Here is a 20,212-nt window from a genome sequence, read left to right as displayed (position 1 = left end):
ATATTTCTCATACTTATAATCTGAAATCGTATTGCAGAGTATGGAAGCTCAACGTTATCCTTAAATGAAAAATGAATCGGTGTCGTCGGAATCGACTCATGGAATTTGGGGGAATTTACAGCGGCGCGCGCGCGCTGCTTGTTCACTTAGAACAAAATCCCTACAACGAGCACGCGCTGTTGTTTTAAACGGCACAAGGTCACGCGCACGTATTATTTTTAACACGTTTATTGCCTTATCAGGATTATTACAGACAAAACGTGTTAGTTACCCTGCAGCTTTGTTCGTTCTATTTAAATATATATATATATTAATTTATGTATTCGTTTATTTATTAACAGGGTCTATTGCATCACGCGCGCGCTGAACGATAACGGCTCTGTAGATAAATAGCGTGGTTAATAGCAGAGGGTTTACGCGCTTACGCACGCACGCACTCACGCACGAGACAAGACGCGAGCGTCTCTAGACAGACGGCGGATAACGGAAAATAACAGACGCAACAAAACGTGAAGGCGTTTAAATCAACGCGAAACAAGGAGACTGAGGAGTAACAGAGCTGAGATTTATTATTATTATTGTGTTTAATGTGAGAGCGTTAAAGATGAAGGCGGACACGGTGATGCTGAGGACCGTGTTGTCGTCAGGCTGAGAGCAGCACAAAAGGAACATGCTAACTAAGAGCTGCTGGCTGATGCTGCTAGCGGGGCTCATGTCGGGCATCTTCCCGGACACCGCTCAAGGAGCCCCGCAGCCACAAGGTGAGACGGGTCGGTCAGCCTGGGAGGCGTTATTACTCGGTGTTTAAAACGTTTTAAACACTAATAATAATAATAAAAAACACCATCACAGCCCTAGTGTACATTTACACCAGAATGACAAGGTTGTTGTGCTAAAAAAAAAAAGATGCTCCATTTAGCCTCATTAGCTTAGCTATAAACACGTCCTGTGTAGCCCAGGCTTTATGATTGTTTTTGTTACAAACACACACACACACGCACACACACACACACGCACACATTCGTGTCATTAACAACGATGCTGATGATTAAATGCATTTAATCTGAACATCTGTGGTGATTGTTTATTATTATTATTCATAATTAATGACATATAACGACATTTCAGCTGCACAAAATGGTAAACATAGACTATGGTGTTGTGCATTTATCTATTTATTTATTTATTTGTTTGTTTGTTTTTTTTGTATGGGTGTTTTGTGTGTTGTGCCCCTGTAAAGACCACTTTGCGCATGCGCGCCTTGTGCTATTTTGGTGGACCTCCATGTTTTGTGTACATTCACAATTGAAGCATCCAATTATATTTTTAAACGGATTATTGTGTCGTGTTTAGACTTGCGTTTAAATCATGGCTGTAGAGGCAGACTGGGATTTTTTTTTATTAAGGTTAACATGTCTTCTTTTAAACAGTGACAATAAAAAAAAAATAAAAAAAATATATATATCATTTATCTGAAACCGTGACGATTTTAAGCTCCGCCCAATTCGCGATGACGTCATTTCGTTATTCACTATTCACGTTATATATTTGTGTGTAAAAAAATGATTTGTTCCGACAAAAACAATTTTCTCTATATTAATAACATAACACATTTTGTATTAGATTTTAATGCAAAATTTATTTATTTGTTTGTTTGTTTGTTTGTTTGTTTGTTTGTTTGTTTATTTATTTATTTATTTATTTATAGCATATATACAGATTTACCAGATATAACGTAATACACGTTTATAACATATATACAAAATAACAGCCCGTTGTGCTTAATAAGAAGTGTTCATTTTTTTTAGTTTAAAATGTCTTTCTTGGCTCCAAGAGAACACTTGCATATATGAAGTATGCAGATATATGCAAATTTGCTATAGCCTCATTTGCATAAACACCACTTTTTGAGAGTAAAAATAATAACATTTATTGGAAGAACAGCAAGAAGTTGACGGATTATTGCGATATCTATTGTTTGTTTGATCACCTCATTTCAAGATATGTTTCAGTATAGTGACTTATCTATCTATCTATCTATCTATCTATCTATCTATCTATCTATCTATCTATCTATCTATCTATCTATCATAGCTATTCTGTTAGGAAATGATGTTTCCTATGTAAGGAAGTAATGAGATTAATGACCTCAAGATAATGTGTGTGTGTGTGTGTGTGTGTGTGCGTGTGTGTGTGTGTGAGAGAGAGAGTTTAACATATTGCTGCTTTTATTTTAACTCCCATGCACCCTTCCCTTCTCTCTCCTCCACAGATGGTTCAGTCCACAAACACGAACCAGTCGAGGTACTCAATGAAAAAAACGCTCCCACTTCCCCCCTTTTCACTTTTATATCTTCCCTAATCTGAACTGAATCTTTGGCTGTGTCCCAAACTCTAGTGTATAGAACTACTTAGTGTGCAGTTATACGTAGGTTTTATTATTCTACTGGCAGCAGTGTATTTCCCACAATGCACTGTGATCTCCATGGTATGATATAAAATGTAATGTGTCATGAAATAACAAAATAATGCGTAATAATAGCTTCTTTGGCCAAGAGCCCTTTTGTTGGACACCAGCGTTTGGGACACAGCCGTACACTCTCCTCCCAGAGACAGGCCCGGTACAGACCCGATAGTGTCCCACCCCACTCAGTGACCACCACATGGACTGTCTGTCTCATATGATGGCTTTTTTCCAGCTCCTTCACTTCCCTAAACTCTAACCTGCGGTTTTTCCTCCTAACCTCTGGCACCGTTCTGATCTCCTCCTCTTCTCCTTCCTTCTCACTAGCTCACCAATGAGTGCACTTCATTGGGCACTTTCTGTCTTCTGTTCTGAATGTTATTGCTAAGTGCTAACCTTAACTCTCCTCTCCCTTCTCAGTGACTTTTCCCAAAAAGGAATATATGCAACCTCTCTCTCTCTCTCTCCGTCTCTCTCTCTCTCTCTCTCTCTCTCTCTCTCCGTCTCTCTCTCTCTCTCCATCTCCCTCTCTCTCTTTCTCTGTCTCTCTCTCTCTTTCTCTCTCTGTCTCTCTCTGTCTCTGTCTGTCTGTCTCTCTTTCTCTCTGTTTCTCTCTGTCTCTCTCTCTTTCTCTCTGTCTCTCTGTCTCTCTCTCTCTGATCTTTTTTCCTTTGTTTCATGATCTGATTTGTCTCTTGACAGTATTAGTATGGATATGTGTAGTTAACTGCCATATCTGACTTCTCTATCTCTTCTTTCTTCTTCCCTTCTTCACTTCTTTCTTTACCTCCCTTTTCCTGCCCTCTTTCCTTTCTAACGTCCTTAATTTGTCCCTTCTTCTGCCCCATTTTGAATCTTCCCTTTCATTTTACACACCCCCTCTTTTTTCTACTCTCCTTCTTCCCACTCTTTCCCATTTGCATTGTTTTTTTTTTTTTGCTTCACGCTTTCTCTCTCCCTTTGTCTCCATCTGTCTCTGTTGTCTTTCTCACAGTGTCTTTCTCGCGGGATGTGTCTCTCTCTCCTCCAGCTTATGTGGTCATCCTGGTCTCCTGCTCGGGCCTCGTGACATTCATCCTTCTGCTCCTCACCTGTCTGTGCTGTAAGAGAGGAAGCGTCGGCTTTAACGTGAGTCCCACTTAAACCTTCTCGTATGTTTATATTTTTCTGTCTCTTTCTCTCTCTATATCCCTTTCTGTCTCACACACCCTCTCTCTCTCTCTCTCTCTCTCTCTCTCTCTCTCTCTCTCTCTCTCTCTGTGGCTCTCTATCTGCCTTACTTTATTGCTGTCTTTATTTATCTCCCTCCCTCTTTTTCTCTGTCTCACAGGAGTTTGATAATGCTGATGGTGAAGAATGTTCCAGTCCCGTTCCTGAGGACAGTGTGTCCTCCTGTGTGTCTCTGCCTGAGGTTTACACACTTCCCCTGCGTGACAGAGCATGCTCAGTTCTGCCTAATGGCACAGGTGAAGACACATGCGCGCACACACACACACACACACACACACACACATAATGAACATACAATATTCATTATAAGGCAGATAAATAATATCAGATGCACGACCTAACACGCAGATTTATTTGCACAGGCTCAGGTACACAGTGTTTTCGCAGACACACTCTCAACTACCTGCAGGAGATTGGAAATGGCTGGTTTGGGAAGGTACGTACTTTAGAAACGTTATGTTAAAGTATTTTTTGTCAAATTAACCATAGAATTATTTTACAGAGATCGCTGAAATTCCCAACTGCGCAATTCGGCATGGGATTTATTTCTAAATGCATTCTATGTCTCTCTCTCTCTCTCTCTCTCTCTCTCTCTCTCTCTCTCTCTCTCTCTGCCTCTGCCTTTCTTTAGGTGATCTTAGCCGAGGTTCTGTGTGACTGCAGCCCCTCTCAGGTGGTGGTTAAAGAGCTGAAGGTCAGCGCGAGTCCTTTGGAGCAGCGCAAGTTCCTGGCCGAGGCCGAGCCGTACAGGTTAGCGTTTATATTAAATTCCCATCCATAAGAAGTTGTGACCGTATAAGGAAAGTGTTTGAGACATGAGGATGGGACAGGTGTTAAGAGATGGTCGCGCACAATGTTTAGAAACAGAATTACCTCAATCTGATCCCAATCCCAATCACCGTCTAAAACATTCCAGCAATATGTGAGGGAGCGTGTCTCGTCATTTTATGTCGATAAACTCCATTCCTGTGTATTTCTGTTTGTTTGATCTGAACCACAGGTTATCTCTCAGGAGGACGGAGGTGTGGTGTAGTCAGGTGTTGTGATCCTCATAGCTCCTTATTTTGACATCAGGCCTTAACAGTTTTTCAATTGTGATCTGGTTACTCTGGTATAATGTGAGAATGTGTACGGAGCTGTAGGACTGTGTGAGATGTAAAAAGTGCATTATTGTTATAACTGGGTTACTGAACACTCAGCAGTACTCAGCATATATATATATACACACACACAGATACATACATCTCTCTCTCTCTCTCTCTCTCTCTCTCTCTCTCTCTCTCTCTCTCTCTCTCTCTCTCTCATTGAGTTTGCCTACACTGCTACGCCGTTATATAATCCTTTACATGTGATCATGTCATTTTGATTATGTGCATATGTATATTTCGAGGATGAAAGGCAACCTTGAACACTCAGAGAGACATTTGGACCCGTTTCCCACAGAAAAAACCCCACAGGGAGCCACAAAACCCTTGTGACATCTAAAATGAAGATAACGCTGCATATATCGTTTTTTTTACCTTCATGGAAAGTATAGAAAAAAACTGTATTGTGTTGTATTTATGACATCAACAAACCGCTACCGAGTAAACGAAATTTTATTTCTGCAGGCAAACAAATGTATTTTGAACGGTTTGAACTAACCTTAAGAAAAAAGGGTCGAAGGTTACGTTCAATGTCAGATCGAGTCCTCTTCGTGTTCATGACATCAAGATTTTAACTCGCCGGCTGCAGCAAACCGAAACGGCGTCTGCTTCCGTGTGTCGGATTTCGCAAGTCGGTGGCTATGACGCGTATTAAGCGTCAAACAAATTAAACACGGTTTATTTTAACGTTACAAGAGCATCATAAGCTTAGAATTTTTTTTTAAACTAAGTAACTACAATAAAATAAATTTAAACAAAATATTTATTTTCCAAATCCACAGGGAGCCACAGCAGAGGGACGAAAGAGCCACGGGTTGCCAACCGCTGGTTTAAACAATAGCAACAATGATTACAATAAATAAGCGATCCAGTCTTTGCTTCATAATCACATTTATGTCTGATTTGCTTATTGCAGTTATGAAGAAAACATGTCTTTGTGTGTACAGCTGTAATTTCTCCTAGACTTGGAGTGTCATGCATAGACTTCATTTATACATCTCTCTCTCTCTCTCTCTCCTTCTCTCTACTGCGGACCCACAGGAGTCTCCACCACCCCAACATCCTGCAGTGTTTGGGTCAGTGCAGTGAGAGTATTCCTTATCTGCTGGTTATGGAGTTCTGCCAACTGGTGAGAATGAAGTTTTTTTTTTTTTCTATCTATGCAATCTGTTCTTAGACAGTGATACGTTATACAAATGTTGCTTTTACGTTCTGCATGAATCGAATATGAAGAAAAAAAAAATGTTGTTTTTTAAAAACGCTTCATGATTCCAGGGCGATCTCAAGCGCTATCTGAGAGCACAGCGGAAGTCGGACGGCATGACCCCTGATCTTTTGAATTGCGACCTGTTGACCCTGCAGCGGATGGCGTATGAGATTACGTCAGGGCTTTTACACCTTCATGAGAACAACTACATACACAGGTTAGCACGAATGAAGCCCAAAGATTCTCTGTGTCCTATTTCATGATTTGGGTGATTTTTGGCAACTAAGGGACATTATGTTTTCATGTCTTTTCTACACGATGCAGTACACTGTAAAATTCAGACGATGTTGCCGCTTTTATCGATGATTTATAACGAACTCGTTGCTGAGCATTGCAGTAAGGTTTAGGAAATAAATTAAAAGCTAAGCTTTGTTTGTATTGCTTTCTACAGCGATCTGGCACTGAGGAACTGCCTGCTTACCTCAGATCTGACGGTCCGTATCGGAGACTACGGCCTTTCACACAACCACTACAAGGTACCGCTGGATAACCGTGTATTTATTTTACATAATATGTTATTAATGAAGGGGGTCACGGTGGCTTAGTGGTTAGCAAGTTCGCCTCACACCTTCAGGGTTGGGGGTTCGATTCCCGCCTCCGCCTTGTGTATGTGGAGTTTGCATGTTCTCCCCGTGCCTCGGGGGTTTCCTCCGGGTACTCCGGTTTCCTCCCCCGGTCCAAAGACATGCATGGTAGGTTGATTGGCATCTCTGGAAGATTGTCCGTAGTGTGCGTGAGTGAATGAGAGTGTGTGCGTGCCCTGTGATGGGTTGGCACTCCGTCCAGGGTGTATCCTGCCTCGATGCCCGATGACGCCTGAGATAGGCACAGGCTCCCCGTGACCCAAGTAGTTCGGATAAGCGGTAGAAAACGAATGAATGAAATGAATGTTATTAATACACACTCGAGTTATCATGGGTCCGACTGTAGGTGGAAGGACTTTTTCTAGGATTATTGTTAAGACACGATCCAATAGCAGGCATCACAACGCAAAGAGCTCAGTCGAACATCAACACCCGAGCCGACACGTAGGCCGACCGATGTTGTGGAGAAAACCTACAACTAAATTATGATTACCCTCGAGGATGCACATAGCCCTCCCTCGGGTCCTAAAATTTAGTGTATTTGAGGCTAATATGGACCAGCTTATCAGGTGGACAAACATGGTCTCCAGAATACCTTATAATTACAGAAAGGACAAGGTAGAAGTTCAAATCAGGAAGATGGATACAAGAAATGGTTAGAACCAAACGCACTAGAGGGCAAAAAAGACAAGGACAGGTAACCATAACCAAATATGCCACATAAATCTTTTTATTATACATACAGGAGGACTATTATTTAACACCGGATAAGCTGTGGATTCCTCTGCGCTGGATCGCTCCAGAGCTGCTGGAGGAGTTTAGAGGAGAATTAGTGGTTACAGACCAGACTAAAACCAGCAATGTTTGGTATGTATCACTATTTGTACCCCTGTAGAACCGGTGCTGAGCAGATCATTTGGTAATAAGCCATTCTTAGCAGGACTGTAATACTGATGTGTATCACTGATTGGATGTAGCACTGATAGAAGTGTTTCAGGTTTAGAAACAGCGTTTTAAACCGTATTTCACTGTATCTACTTAAAGGCGGGGTCTCCGATATTTGAGAAATGCTTCAGAAAACTGAGTCGGGATGACAAACTAAACAAAATCAAAACAAACGTGTAGCCAATGAGCAGAAAGGGGCGTGTCTTGTCGATATGGGTGGAGAGAGTGTTCGGTGAGCATGTGCGACATTAGCAGAAAGCGGTTTTAACATCGACATGGAGGATAAAAACAAAGAAAGAAAGAGAAGAAAGACTTACGATAAGGACAAGAAGTAGGACGTGTTAATATAGGATTAGCTTTCCAGTGCTGGAGAGAACTGAAGGAGCAGGAAGTCACATATTATATTCACAGGTTGGAGTTTCCCGAATCAATAACTCCTGAGCTAAACGCTGTTACTACACAAATAACACCTCTTTTCTATCGTAGTAATGTAGAGAGGCAGCTACAACCGCGTTTTGTGTAGTAACAGCGTTTAGCTCAGGAGTTATTGACTCGGGAAACTCCAATCTGTGAATATGCACACATGCGCACTGAACACTCTCTCCGCCCATATTGACAAGACCCGCCCCTTTCTGCTCATTGACTACACGTTTGTTTTGATTTTTGTCTTGTTTGGTGGCCCAACGCAGTTTTCGAAGCATTTCTCAAATATCGGAGACCCCACCTTTAATGCCAGATTTATGAGGCACACCATACAAGTCCATCTTGTTGGTTTACAGTTAGACTGCAGCTCATTTGTATGGTGTGATGTTGGATAAATACTGGTCATTAAATCTTCCCAAATTAGTGTTGAGTTCAGTGGCTGATTTTATAACCTTTTTTTTTTTTTTATAGATTTTTAATTATAACTAACCAATCACAAGACACTACAATTTATGCTTTACTATACAAGGATGCTGATCTTGTGTTGTACATTAAAGCTCTATAGTGACACTTTAACCTGAATGCTGTATGTTTTTGACTGGCAGGTCCTTAGGCGTGGTGATTTGGGAGCTGTTTGAATTCGGTGCACAGCCACATCGCCACTTAAGTGATGAAGAAGTTCTCACTTTTGTCATTAAAGAGAGACAGATTACATTGGCTCAGCCCCGTCTCAAACTCTCCCATGCTGACTACTGGTCGGTTTCATTTTTCTCTTTCATTACAGATAAATCCATTCATAATTTAGCAATGCTGTAACATTAAATAACAGAACATAAGGGATTCAATTTTGTCATAATGTCATAACTTCAGAGTAATGGAGGTAAAAAAAAACCAAAAACAAACGTGTTTTAAATACCTGTGAATACCTTCTCATCAGTTTTTCGGTTTTTTTAGGTACGAGGTCATGCAGTCCTGTTGGCTTCCGCCTCCCCAACGACCGACAGTCAACGAAATCTTCATCCTCCTTTCCTCTCTGTTGGCGGCGGAACAAGGAACGAGCAGGAGGAGTGTGGCAGAGGATGAGGACGAGGACGAGTATGAGGAAGCACACGGCCGACGGAGGAGAGGAGAAAGCGAAGAGTCTTTTGAAAGGCGATGGGATTCACTTCGTCCCAGCGCTTTCCAGTCATCTGCCAGCGAAAGACATAAAGAGAGATGTTACAGCAGAGAGGACGGTAACTCCTTCCCTCTGTTGGACCCTGTGAATTCAATTCCTCCTTCATCTCATGAGCTTGACGACATCCTGACAGTCACTGAGACTAGTAAAGGGTTGAATTTTGAATATTTTTGGGAAAAAGCACACGGTAGAAGGGGTTATAAACCACTTCCTCCTCCTCAGCCAATACCAACGCCCATCTCCAGTCATAGGCAGTCTTTGGACACGCCCACAGTCGTGCCTGTGATTAGTGCACGTAGCCCTTCATTAGCCAGCGAGTACTACATTCGCTTGGAGGAACACACTCCGCAGGACAAATCCACCCATTTTAAAGGGAAGTCGTCCACGATACAAAAAGATTCAACTAGTCCTGGCGATTTGGAGTTAGTAGAAATTCATAGAGGGATGCTTTGTAAGGGAAAGCCTACTTACCAAAACAACTCTGGACAAGGTTCCTCTCAGACACTCCAGACTGTGAAATCCAGTGAAGTCCAAGTACTCGTACCAAACACGGGTCTGGTTGAGTTCACTAAAGAATGTTGTAACAGAGTGACCGATTATGCAGTAGTGGACATTGAAGATGTTAAAAGAGACCCAAACCTTAGAAGGTCTGGATCTGTAACTTCCCAGGTTCCCATCCTTCCACCAAAACCTCGCTCAATGTCCATGTCTTCAGGGAGCAACCTACTCTCTCGTCCCCTACCTGTTCCTCCGCCTATATACGCCCACTCATACGGCCTAAGTCACTACCCTGTACCGTCTTATCCCATTAGCAAATCAGAGACTTCAGATTCCTTGTTTATGAGCAGCTGTTCAACCTCAAAGGTAAGCTTCGATCATCTGGGTTTCAATCGGACACACCAAAGGCTGCCTCCGTCTCCGTCACATTCTCCATCCATCCCTCCGTCCTCTGCCGGAAACTCCAAATTTCCTCCACCGCAGAGTTGCCTTCCACCCCTCCCTCCTTACTACAGACCCCAAATAGATCCCTTCAACAGTTATGCAGGTGAAACATTCCCAAGACAAAATAATCCTGCGGTGCACTTAGAAAGAGACCCGTTAAGCTGTGACTATTCTGAGAAGCATACTGCTGACAGGAGCACGACGTGTTCCCAGTCATCGCACAACTCCGCCTACAAGGACGAGTCTCCAGGAGGCAGAGAATCGCCCTATTCCAGAATGTTTCACTCCGATTCAATTTCAGAAATTGAGAGAAAGTCCTCCTCCAGCACAACATACTCAGAAGATGACTACAATTCCCCCTTTGTATCTCCAAGTAGACTCAGCAGTGGTACTATCATCGAGCACATCAGCTTGGTCGATGACCCAGATCCTGCTACAGTGGAACTGTTCTCCAGAGGAATGAAACGAACCCAATCACGGCTTGACACAATTCTTCCGGCTCTCTGGAAGGAGGAGGATGCAGAGATGCACCGTGAGCGTGTTGCAGCTGCTAAGAAGTCACCCATACACCTGTTCCTGACGGAAATCTCCAACGAACCTTCGGACGCCAACATGGGGAACTCCTCATGGGGCAGGGATAATGACAAGAACAGAAGCTTCAAAGGGATGCGGCGCTCCCAGTCCCTTCTGACTGAGCTCGACTCAGCCACAAACGAGTGGGATTCCAGTAAAAACACAGAAGATGATGGTGTTAAGAAGAGGGATTTGTTCCTCACTGAGATTGACACGGCACTCTCAGATTGCGAAGACGTGTACGATGGTGATGGGGGCATCCCGGTATCCCGCTTTGGGACCACACCCTTTCCCTATGCTCGTCCCGAAGACTTGTCCACCTATGCTGAATCAGAAGATGTTTTCACACAAGGAATGAAGACATCCCAGTCTGTACTATCTGAGATAAACCCTGGGAACGTAGAGTCAAAAAAAGAAGACTTGAACAGAGAGGAGTTTCTAAAAGAGATCCAATCAGCTGAGACATTTCTGACTGAGATAATAACAAGACAACAAAAACAGGAAGAAAGTCCATCACCTGTAGCAATATCACCCGAATACGAGTCTGTAGCTGTCGACCCAATGTCCTCCCCGACGATAAAATTCGAATCATTACCTGCACCTTTAAGTGATACAAAAGAAGCTATTTATGCCCAAGTTACCAAAAGAGCTAAAAGAAGTGAAATAAAAGTTGCAGTGCGTCCAGAAATGCCTGTTCTACAAATAGCATCAGAACTACAGAGTCTCAAAAAAGAGCCGAACGTATCCACCGATGTTCATCTGACCAAAGAAGATTCGGACTCTAAGCCAGAAAAGCCTGCTGACTTCCTTCCTTCAGGTGTTCTGCCTAAATCTGGGCTTTTTATGGATCAGGCATCTCCCGCATTAACACAACGAACAGACGGTGAGATGATCAACAGTGTAAAGGAAGAACCTATCCATAATGTTAGCGTAGAACTTCCCAGACCGTGTAGAGTACAGTGCTCGTCACCGGGCATATCAGAAACTAGCCCTAAAAGTATCTTGACTGATGAATATGAGAGTGTTGGTAAGGGAATCCATGTGCAGGATCCACTGGTATTCAGAGCAGAAGCAAGCGATGGTTCATTTAAATGTTCAGAACAAATCCTTGGTATAAAAGAGTCTATGTATGTAGATATAGCTGAACCTGCCAGTTTATTAGATACCACAGCTTCCAAAGCTAAACAAGATTCTGGTCAAGTTATTCCAAGTTGTAAAAACCAGGACTCTCCTCAGGTCTCCCAAAAGGATCCAATGTTTACTACTAACGAGCAAGTTATTTTGACCGAGATAGATTTCGGTATAAGCACCAGACACGATGCTAAAGAAGCAGACGAGTGCATCAGTACAACAGACTCTATGTTATCGCTCGGCGAAGCAAGCACCGACGTGTTACCTCTGTCCTTCGCAAGGGAACCAAACTCTGAACAATCCCTGTCTACTATTACACCCACAGACTCCACAATGTCACCTCTTACCTCTAGCTCTATGGAGTGCCTCACCCCTGGAGACACATGGCTTAGTGGTGGAGGCACTGGGTGGAGGATCTTGGGTACCGAAACCCCTTATCGAGATTCTGCCTACTTTTCAGACAGTGACTGGGATGGTGGGGAAGGTTTGTCCAGAAGAGGTTCTGATGGATTGGTTTCTTCTCGCCCAGGCAGCGGTCGAGCAGGCGAGAGAGGAACGCTGATGGGAATTGAAGAAAAGACTGAGGCGGAGGAGGATGTTCAGGATGGAAAAGTGGTGAAAATTTCATTTGATGTGGGTTCAGTGAAAAGCATTGCTGAAACGGTCCCTAAACACGGTATTGACGATAGCTCGCTTTCAGAGTTTAAATCTTCAAAGGTCTCAAAAACTGGAAACGATGCTATCGATGAGTTGTTTCATGCCGTTCAGGAGCCAACGCTAAAAGCGTTCCCTTGCACCGATGCCTCCCAGTTTAATTTTCAGATATCTTCTGTCACCGAATTAAGTGAAGAAAATGTGGGTCTAAACATAGAAGTGCTCTCCAAAACAATAGTACAACCGGTAGAAAAGCTCCACAAGGCAAATATTGTTGAAGAATTTTTTGAAACTCAGGCTTACATGAAAACAAATATGTATGAATCGACATGCACTTCAGAAGGTGAAGAAATTCAAAAGCGGTCCAGAGACCATAAGCTGGATAGACAAGACAGTGATGCCAATGAACTAGGCTTGAGAAACCTTACTTTTACTGACGAAATGGAAGAACAAGCAAAGGCAAGGTCAGAAGCCGAACACCATTTAACCGAAACTGAACTCTGCCTTTCGGCAAAGAAATCTCCAAACACAGAATGGGAGCAAGAAGGCCTAAGAGACATTTCTCAGAAGGAAAGTTTTGACAACTTTGGGGAGGATGCCTCAAAGAAGCTAATTGGGAAATCTGAAAAAACTTGCAATGCTCTTGAAGATACTGTTTCCACAAACAGCTGTCTGAAGGAAGCAGCTATTTGTCCTCGACTCCAGCAAGACCATCATCAAATCTGGACAGCAGAAAATGACCAGTGGGCACCAACTGAAAACGACCAGTGGGCATCACCTGAGAAGAACCCATGGGTTTGCGCCGAAACCGATAGTAGATCACCTGATAAATATGATGCTTGGGAATCAAGTAAAAATGAGAACTGGCCATCATGTGACGATGACCAGTGGGTATCGGCTGAAAATGACCAGTGGGCATCGACCGAAAATGGCCAAACAGCATCAGCTAAGAGAGAAGAAAAAGAACTAGCTTCAGAATTCTTTCCAGGTTTAGGACAAAACAAGTGCACCGAGGACGTGATATTTGGCACGAGCCATGAATTTTGGGAAGTAGAAAATGATGAACTAGCAGAGACTGAGCCTCATCCCACCATTACGGAGACACATGAAAGTATTTCCACTGATGAAAAGCAACAACATCTGGAACATCAACCGACATTTACCAGTTGGGTTGTGGAAGCTCTCGAATCTCAACAAAGGATAGACGTTCACCAGGAAGAAAACAACGAGAACCCTGACGTGGAAAACGGAGAACCAGAACATGACGACTATTTAAAAGTAGAAGTAGATAATCTGGAGATCCCAGAGCAAGAGCTTCTCATTCACTGTAATGTGGTTGGAATGAGATGCTCCAGTGATCGCAAGGTGAACGTCCAAAATGAGGCAGAAGATGAATTTCCAGGAGGTGAAGGAAACCAAATCTTTAGCAGCCTACAGAACATTCTTGATGTAAAGAGTGAGGCTGAAGAAACAAAACAACTACTTGCTGAATCAGGAATTTCTGAAGGCATGCAGAATCAGACCGAACCTAAGACCAATCACAACAATAACTGGGTCACGGAAACCTCTGAAACCGATGAGGCCCAGGTCACGAATAACATCGTCATTAAACCGCACATAACTTCAGCATGCCAAGAAGCATACTTTAGCAAGGGTCCTAAAATGAATCACTGCCAAACAACAAACAGGCAGGATATATTTCTTCAAAAATACAGATCAGATTCTCAATCTTGTCCCGTTCTCGCCGTCAACGCTGATGCCAAACCTTGCACAATCCACAGCAGCAATGTTCAGTGCTGCTCTCCTGCCTTAATGTCTATGGATATATCAGACTGTAATGATTCCCAGCATGCAGAAGTGAGCGATTGCCAAGGCCCAAACAATTTCCCAAACACGGTGCACCATATAGAGATCAAGTCTGGTCCAGCTGATCAATCCTGGATGGACATCACTAACCATGAAGCTCTACTGGTCTTCTCTAACGATGCCGATTCCTTTAACCTATCCACAGGTGAATGCTCAACCAGCACCCACAGCAAGGGAATTACTGCAAATCTGGGACAAAAACCGTCACCGATCGCTGAAAACCAGGCACATCTGGTATGCGATTCCACAAATGATGATGACATGAGAAATAGCAGATCTCAATCAGTGATTTCGCAGAGCTCCTTGAACTCCATCCCGGAATTGCTAATCTCAGAGTGGAAGGATTTGGAGGAGGAACCTTTGGAGGACTTCGAAAAGCTTGAGAAATTGTGCTGCATTTCCGGAGACGAAGATCTTCTAGGAGACCTCTTGTTAGGTAACTTGGAATTACTAGAGTCCTTGAAGAAAAATCATCAGTCCCTGCCGAGCCCCAAGGATGACCAGGATCACGCTTTGATTTCAGACAGCAAGACGAGAGTTGAGACGAGCAAGGAGGTTCACGGAATCTTCGAAATTCCCATGGACAAATCACAACGCTTGGAAGAAAACGAGTCTTTACTGGAAAAGAAGGAAGGTGTGAACATCTCACCTGCACTTTCATCATGTCAAATGAGCGAAGGTGCCAAAGGTCAGAGAATGCTCTCACAAATGCCCGCTACAAATGGGCTAATGATGCAGGTAAGGCATGAGTTACGATTGCATTCAGAGTGACATTCGCGCAATAATTTCACATAAGGCTGTTGATGTTGACTCTTTTCAATCTTCACACGTTTTTTAGGTTTGTGAAGAAAAACTGCAGTACTCCCTAAGTGAAAATGTTCAGACCAACGTACTTTGGGGATCTACCATTACTGACAGCGTCATTCTGCGTCCTTGGGCAGAAACCAGCGCCGACACTGACAGTGATCCTGCCAACAAAGAAGCCTCAATGGGAGCTGAGAGGTTTGTCGTGCAATGATGCTTGGAAATCCTAAATATACCACTATAACCAGCTCTCCTCTCTCTCTTTATGCAATGTTCTTTGACAGTTTTGCAACCCGAATTTTTTTTTGAACATCTAACCGTGTTTTGATGTTTTTTGCCTCCGCAGTAAAGACCATGCACTCCCGTCTAGCCCAGTTTTGCCTAAAAGTAAAGATGCTGGAGTGGAAATGGGGACACAGAAAATGACAGAGAAGGCTGAAGTCACACCTGATCCACCTGCCGCTAACCAAGCCATGAAAGGTATTTTCATTAGGTACCAGTTAACGCAAAGAATAACGGACATCTCAGAAACATCCAGCTCTTCTGTGATGTCACACAGATGTGCAGAAGACGTAGTTTAGACTTCCGGTTATCTAAACACGAACTCAATTAAAGGTGCGGTGCACGATGTTTGAAAGCCAATGTTGACATTTGAAATCACCAAAACAAACACGCCGCTAACCCAAATGGGTGTCACCCCTGTTTTGATAGCTCCGCCCCACACATACATACAGTACGCAACCCAGGCAACTATTATGGCGGAACCTGCTGGGGCGGCTGGAGGAGGGGATATTTGTATCAATAAATGAACACGATGAGTAATACTATGGTAATACAAATGTGTTTTTGTACCGTTAAAGGTTTAGCTCCGTTTCACTCGGAAGGCGTTCAGTTCTCTCCATCGCTCTAAAGCTGATCCCATATTAACACGGGTCCTGCGTCTTGCCTTATCTTAAGCCTTTTTTCACTTAATGTTTTTATCCGCCATGTCAATGATTCAATCGCTTTCAGCTAATGTCACACATGCGCACTGAACACTCTCTCCGCCGCATATTGACAAGACACGCCCCTTTCTGCTCATTGGCTACACGTTTGATTTGTTTGTCGGCCCGACTCGGTTCTCTGAAGCGTTTTTCAAACAACGTGCACCCCAACTTTAACAGTTACGAATAACAGCGCACCCTGAGTATTTCTTATATTCCACAACATTACTATATTCTTTTTTGTTTACAGAAATGAATTCTGTCATGCTTTCAGTCCATTTACTGTATGGTTACACCGAATGGGCTTTATTCAGAGTCAGCATCTCAGGCATAAAAGTTGTATTAATGTTTATGCTGGGAAAGTCTCAAGATTTTCTAGGCTCTTGATTCAGCTTTTGAAAATTACCTGTACGATTAGTTCGTGTCTCTGAGGTTGCCAGATTGTTCCAGATGAGAAAAAAACTCTTAGAAACTGATGGCTGAAGATGGAAACGGTGTCAAACTATCCAAGCGTAAAAAAAAAAAGTGGAATTCCATTTCACCTCTTCTTTTTTTTACCTCTATTTTACCTCCTTTCCTTACACTCACATTTCTCTTCTGTTATCACATCATCATCCTCTTTTTCAGCTAAACTGGCCCGCCTCTCCCTCTCTCTCCCCCCACTGCCTCTCTCGCTTCCTCTCTCTCCTGGTTCCAAAGGATTCTGGGAAGGAGGGGAAAGCAGAATCGCACGGAGACGGGGCTTCTCAACCGGAAGCGATCCCGAAGAGGACGAGGAAGAGGACGAGCAGGCGGACGAGGTCTCTAGGAAGGTCATCGTTGTCACGGAGACCGACGTGCACAAGCGAGTAGGACTACGTAGCTTGCTGAAATCGCCGAAGGAACCTGTCGACAAAGACAACCGAGACCACGGAAGGAACGTTTCTTTTTTTGATGATGTCACTGTCTATCTCTTTGATCAGGTAAACTGCCTAAACGTGCTCCTAAACATCTGTCAGTGTGCATCGGTCTGTTTTCGTTGACCGATCGTGCGTCACTGTTTTTATCCAACAGGAAACACCAACCAACGAACTGAGTTCCGGCTCTACCCCTACAAGTCCATCTCCTCTCGGAAAGCCCGCCCATTTTGATGGACACGGTTAGTCGGTGCAGCAGCGTTTAATCACTTTTATCTCAGGAATTGTTTTAGACTTAGCAGATAAAGCAACGAAAAAGCAATAAAGGTTTTTTTTTTTTACATCCTCTTACTTCCTGTGCGTAATTAAGTATACAATTATTGATATTTTTTTAAATATATTACCTTGTGTGTGTTTTTTTTTTTTTTTTTTTTGTATTCTTATTTTGGTGACTTGCAGCTGTGGTAAGGAACCCCAATTTCCCCCTGGACATTAATAAAGTATTCTGATTCTTAAAATATGCAGAGGAATAATGTAAAAAGATATTTAAAAGACATTCTTTTCCCCCAGCAGGAGCGAGTGGGCACAAAGCCAGCAAGAACAAAGAGCATGCAAAGTCGAAATCAGCACTGAGCTCATCAGCAACGTCAGCATCATCGCGCTTCACCGTCAGTCCCGCTGATGACCCTCATTTAGTCTGACACACTTTGATGCACACACACACACACACACACGCGCCCTAAGGAAATATGTAGCGCTCTAGAGTGACGTTCGTCACCAAGAGGTTATTTTTTTTAATTCAGACTCCTGTTTTTTTCGAGGCTGGAGAAAAAAAATTTTCAGGAACTTGTGTCTAATCTGAAACGGAGTTCACGGCTATGCAATAGGAGTCTCGTTACGGTCGTACCAGCTTCAGTGCTCTATTTTCATGGCTTCATTAAAGTAAATTTGTATTCTGTATTCAGAAGGGGAAGCACTTTTCTTCGACCAGTACCTGTCTGTCTGTGAGCTTCAATAGAAGTGTAAGGCGTGTGCTGACCTTACAGGTTATGATACTACCACAGAATCAAAAGACAACTGGAAATAAGAGGAGAGATAACGGTTCAGTTTATGCAGAAGACTATTTCCCCCACTGTGAAACATAATGGATCCATTTTTTTTTTTTTAAATCAGATATAACAATTTGATTTTTCCACGTTAACTACTTCAGGACATAAAACTAAAACGGCGATCGGAGGAGACGACAGATACCGACCGGGTCGGCGTGTAAATGCTGTGCTACGCTGTCTGCTGATATTCACTACAAAACGAGTGTGTGACTAGAAATGAAGTGGCGGCGGTGTTTCATAAGAACAGCATCGGTTAGTTAAACGACACGATTTACCGTAGACCTGATCCTCGGCACACGCCTGGCACTAAATGTAAATTTGTTCTCGTTGCAGTCGAGGCAAACCCGAAGCCTCTGTATCTAACGGTTCAGTGCTCTTGTAGTCTTTGTACAAATGAATAGTGACATACCGACGGTGTACAAACTCATTTTAGGATTTATTTCTCCTTTATTCTTAGATTGCACGCAAGAAGAAGAAAAAAGAAAAAGAAAAAAAATACTGCTACTGACTGAGTTTTGTTTTATACAATGTTTTCAGTTGCAAAATGTTATTTATTTACTTGATTATTTATTTACTTACTTACTTGTTTGTTTGTTTGTTTATTTATTATTATTTATTACATCTACCCTGACCCTGACTTGCACATTTACTTTGTCTCGGATGTTATGCATTATTTTATTCAGGTGCTCCACACGTCACAAGCCCGATTATTCCACCTCCATAAGCTTTGCAATATTTTACATTATTTACCTACATATTTACCTAGATGTTAGTCTCTATGGAATTTGTCACTTTAGCGTGTCTGTTTGTAAATGTTATTTTGAAGTGTGTTTGACACATTTTTTTTTTGTTTACATTATTTACATTTGATAGCAACACGAAAAAAAAAAAGTTGAAAAGCACGGCGGTTAGTTAGCGACACGCTGATTCATATTTAATTTAATAAATCAGTGTCAGAGGTTAAAAAAAACAACCAGCTCATTTGTAAAAGTGGATTTCAGCAACTGGATTCTTAAGGAGGGGGAAAAAAAGGAAACTGTGAAACATTTAACGAATTGTTTGATGAAAATAAATTGTATTGGCTTATAAAAAGAAACCCAGGCGTGTTGGAGGTTTTTTTTTATTATTTAATAAACACTTTTATTATAATTATTATTATTATTATTATTATCCGGGCTTTCAAGTTTTGAAGACAGGCAAGGGTGACATCTCCACCCCACCCCCCAACAAACAAACAAACAAATTAAAAAAAAACATACAATAATGGGGGAGTTGTTGTGTTTGGTAAGGATCACTGACCGCAATTTAACCAAATACAAAGTATTTGTTTAATTTCCATTTATTGATTTGTGTGTGTGTGTGTGTGTGTGTGTGTGTGTGTGTGTGAGCGTGTGTGTGAGCGAGAGAGAGAGAGAGAGGGAGAGAGAGAGATTATGACTGGTGGTGTTTATTTGTAAGTGTTTGTTACCTTTTTGGACCCCTTTATCATGTGTAATGTTGCTCCCATATAAAACAGTTCAGACAAGCCCAGACATTTTTAGGGACATGATTGAGGACAATGTCCCATCCAGAGACAAGCTGTTCCGTGTTGAGGTTTTGTTCTAACTGACCATCGAAAATACCCTCACTAATGAATGTTTTTTTTTTTTAATTATTATCATTGGTTGTTGCGTTAAATCTTACCCAGATACAATGGTGCTATTTTCTGATTGGCTATTGTGTAGCCTCTTTTTTTTGATTGGCTGATAAGTGTCAGGCACGACTAAGAGCTCCAGAGGAGACGCCTGCCCGTTTCCATAGAGACAGCGGTGCGGACTGATACATTTTGGGTGCTGCGGCTTATTAAATATATGATAAATAGTCAGTTTTTATGCGTGAGAAATACGAAGTGTGGCGGGAGACTGTGAGAAAAGACCGACATGAGGGACTGTCACTCTCAATGCGTGACGCTTGACAGCACTGTTATTGTTTGTCATAATCTAACCTAAAGTGACTATTTTTTTTTTGGGTGACAAAACT

General features: G+C 42.5%; 1 protein-coding gene across 6 annotated transcripts; it reads left to right on the top strand.

Annotated features, from left to right (window-relative positions):
• Positions 1-8: 8 nt before the first annotated feature.
• On the top strand, positions 9-19,346 carry lmtk3 (lemur tyrosine kinase 3). Of its 6 annotated transcripts, none has more exons than XM_047811019.1 (17): positions 9-761; positions 2,273-2,304; positions 3,459-3,592; positions 3,795-3,930; positions 4,057-4,130; positions 4,326-4,444; positions 5,881-5,968; positions 6,115-6,263; positions 6,498-6,582; positions 7,436-7,557; positions 8,664-8,813; positions 9,013-15,139; positions 15,240-15,403; positions 15,552-15,685; positions 16,816-17,150; positions 17,242-17,326; positions 18,651-19,346. In XM_047811019.1, exons 7-17 carry the CDS (start codon positions 5,951-5,953, stop codon positions 19,061-19,063), a joined length of 7,782 nt encoding a protein of 2,593 aa, XP_047666975.1. In that variant the 5' UTR covers positions 9-761; positions 2,273-2,304; positions 3,459-3,592; positions 3,795-3,930; positions 4,057-4,130; positions 4,326-4,444; positions 5,881-5,950; the 3' UTR covers positions 19,064-19,346. The 6 variants fall into 6 exon arrangements, with proteins under 6 accessions (XP_047666975.1, XP_047666974.1, XP_047666973.1 ...); XM_047811018.1 differs by lacking the exon at positions 2,273-2,304 and adding an exon at positions 17,544-17,548 and having other exon boundaries at positions 17,658-19,167; XM_047811017.1 differs by lacking the exon at positions 2,273-2,304 and adding an exon at positions 17,544-17,548 and having other exon boundaries at positions 17,655-19,167.
• Positions 19,347-20,212: the final 866 nt, after the last annotated feature.

Source organism: Tachysurus fulvidraco, chromosome 3, assembly GCF_022655615.1.
Source record: "Tachysurus fulvidraco isolate hzauxx_2018 chromosome 3, HZAU_PFXX_2.0, whole genome shotgun sequence".
In the NCBI taxonomy this organism is placed as follows: Eukaryota; Metazoa; Chordata; class Actinopteri; order Siluriformes; family Bagridae; genus Tachysurus; species Tachysurus fulvidraco.
The sequence above is the reverse complement of the archived record's forward strand: the minus strand, read 5'-3'. Positions and strand labels throughout refer to the sequence as shown.

Bases quoted from the DNA above. Each gene is read 5' to 3' on its own strand.
- lmtk3 (XM_047811013.1), top strand. From the start codon at position 671: ATGCTAACTAAGAGCTGCTGGCTGATGCTGCTAGCGGGGCTCATGTCG. The intron at 762-3,494 runs GTGAGACGGGTC...TCTCTCCTCCAG, and splicing joins AGGAGCCCCGCAGCCACAAG to CTTATGTGGTCATCCTGGTC. The intron at 6,264-6,497 runs GTTAGCACGAAT...TGCTTTCTACAG, and splicing joins GAGAACAACTACATACACAG to CGATCTGGCACTGAGGAACT.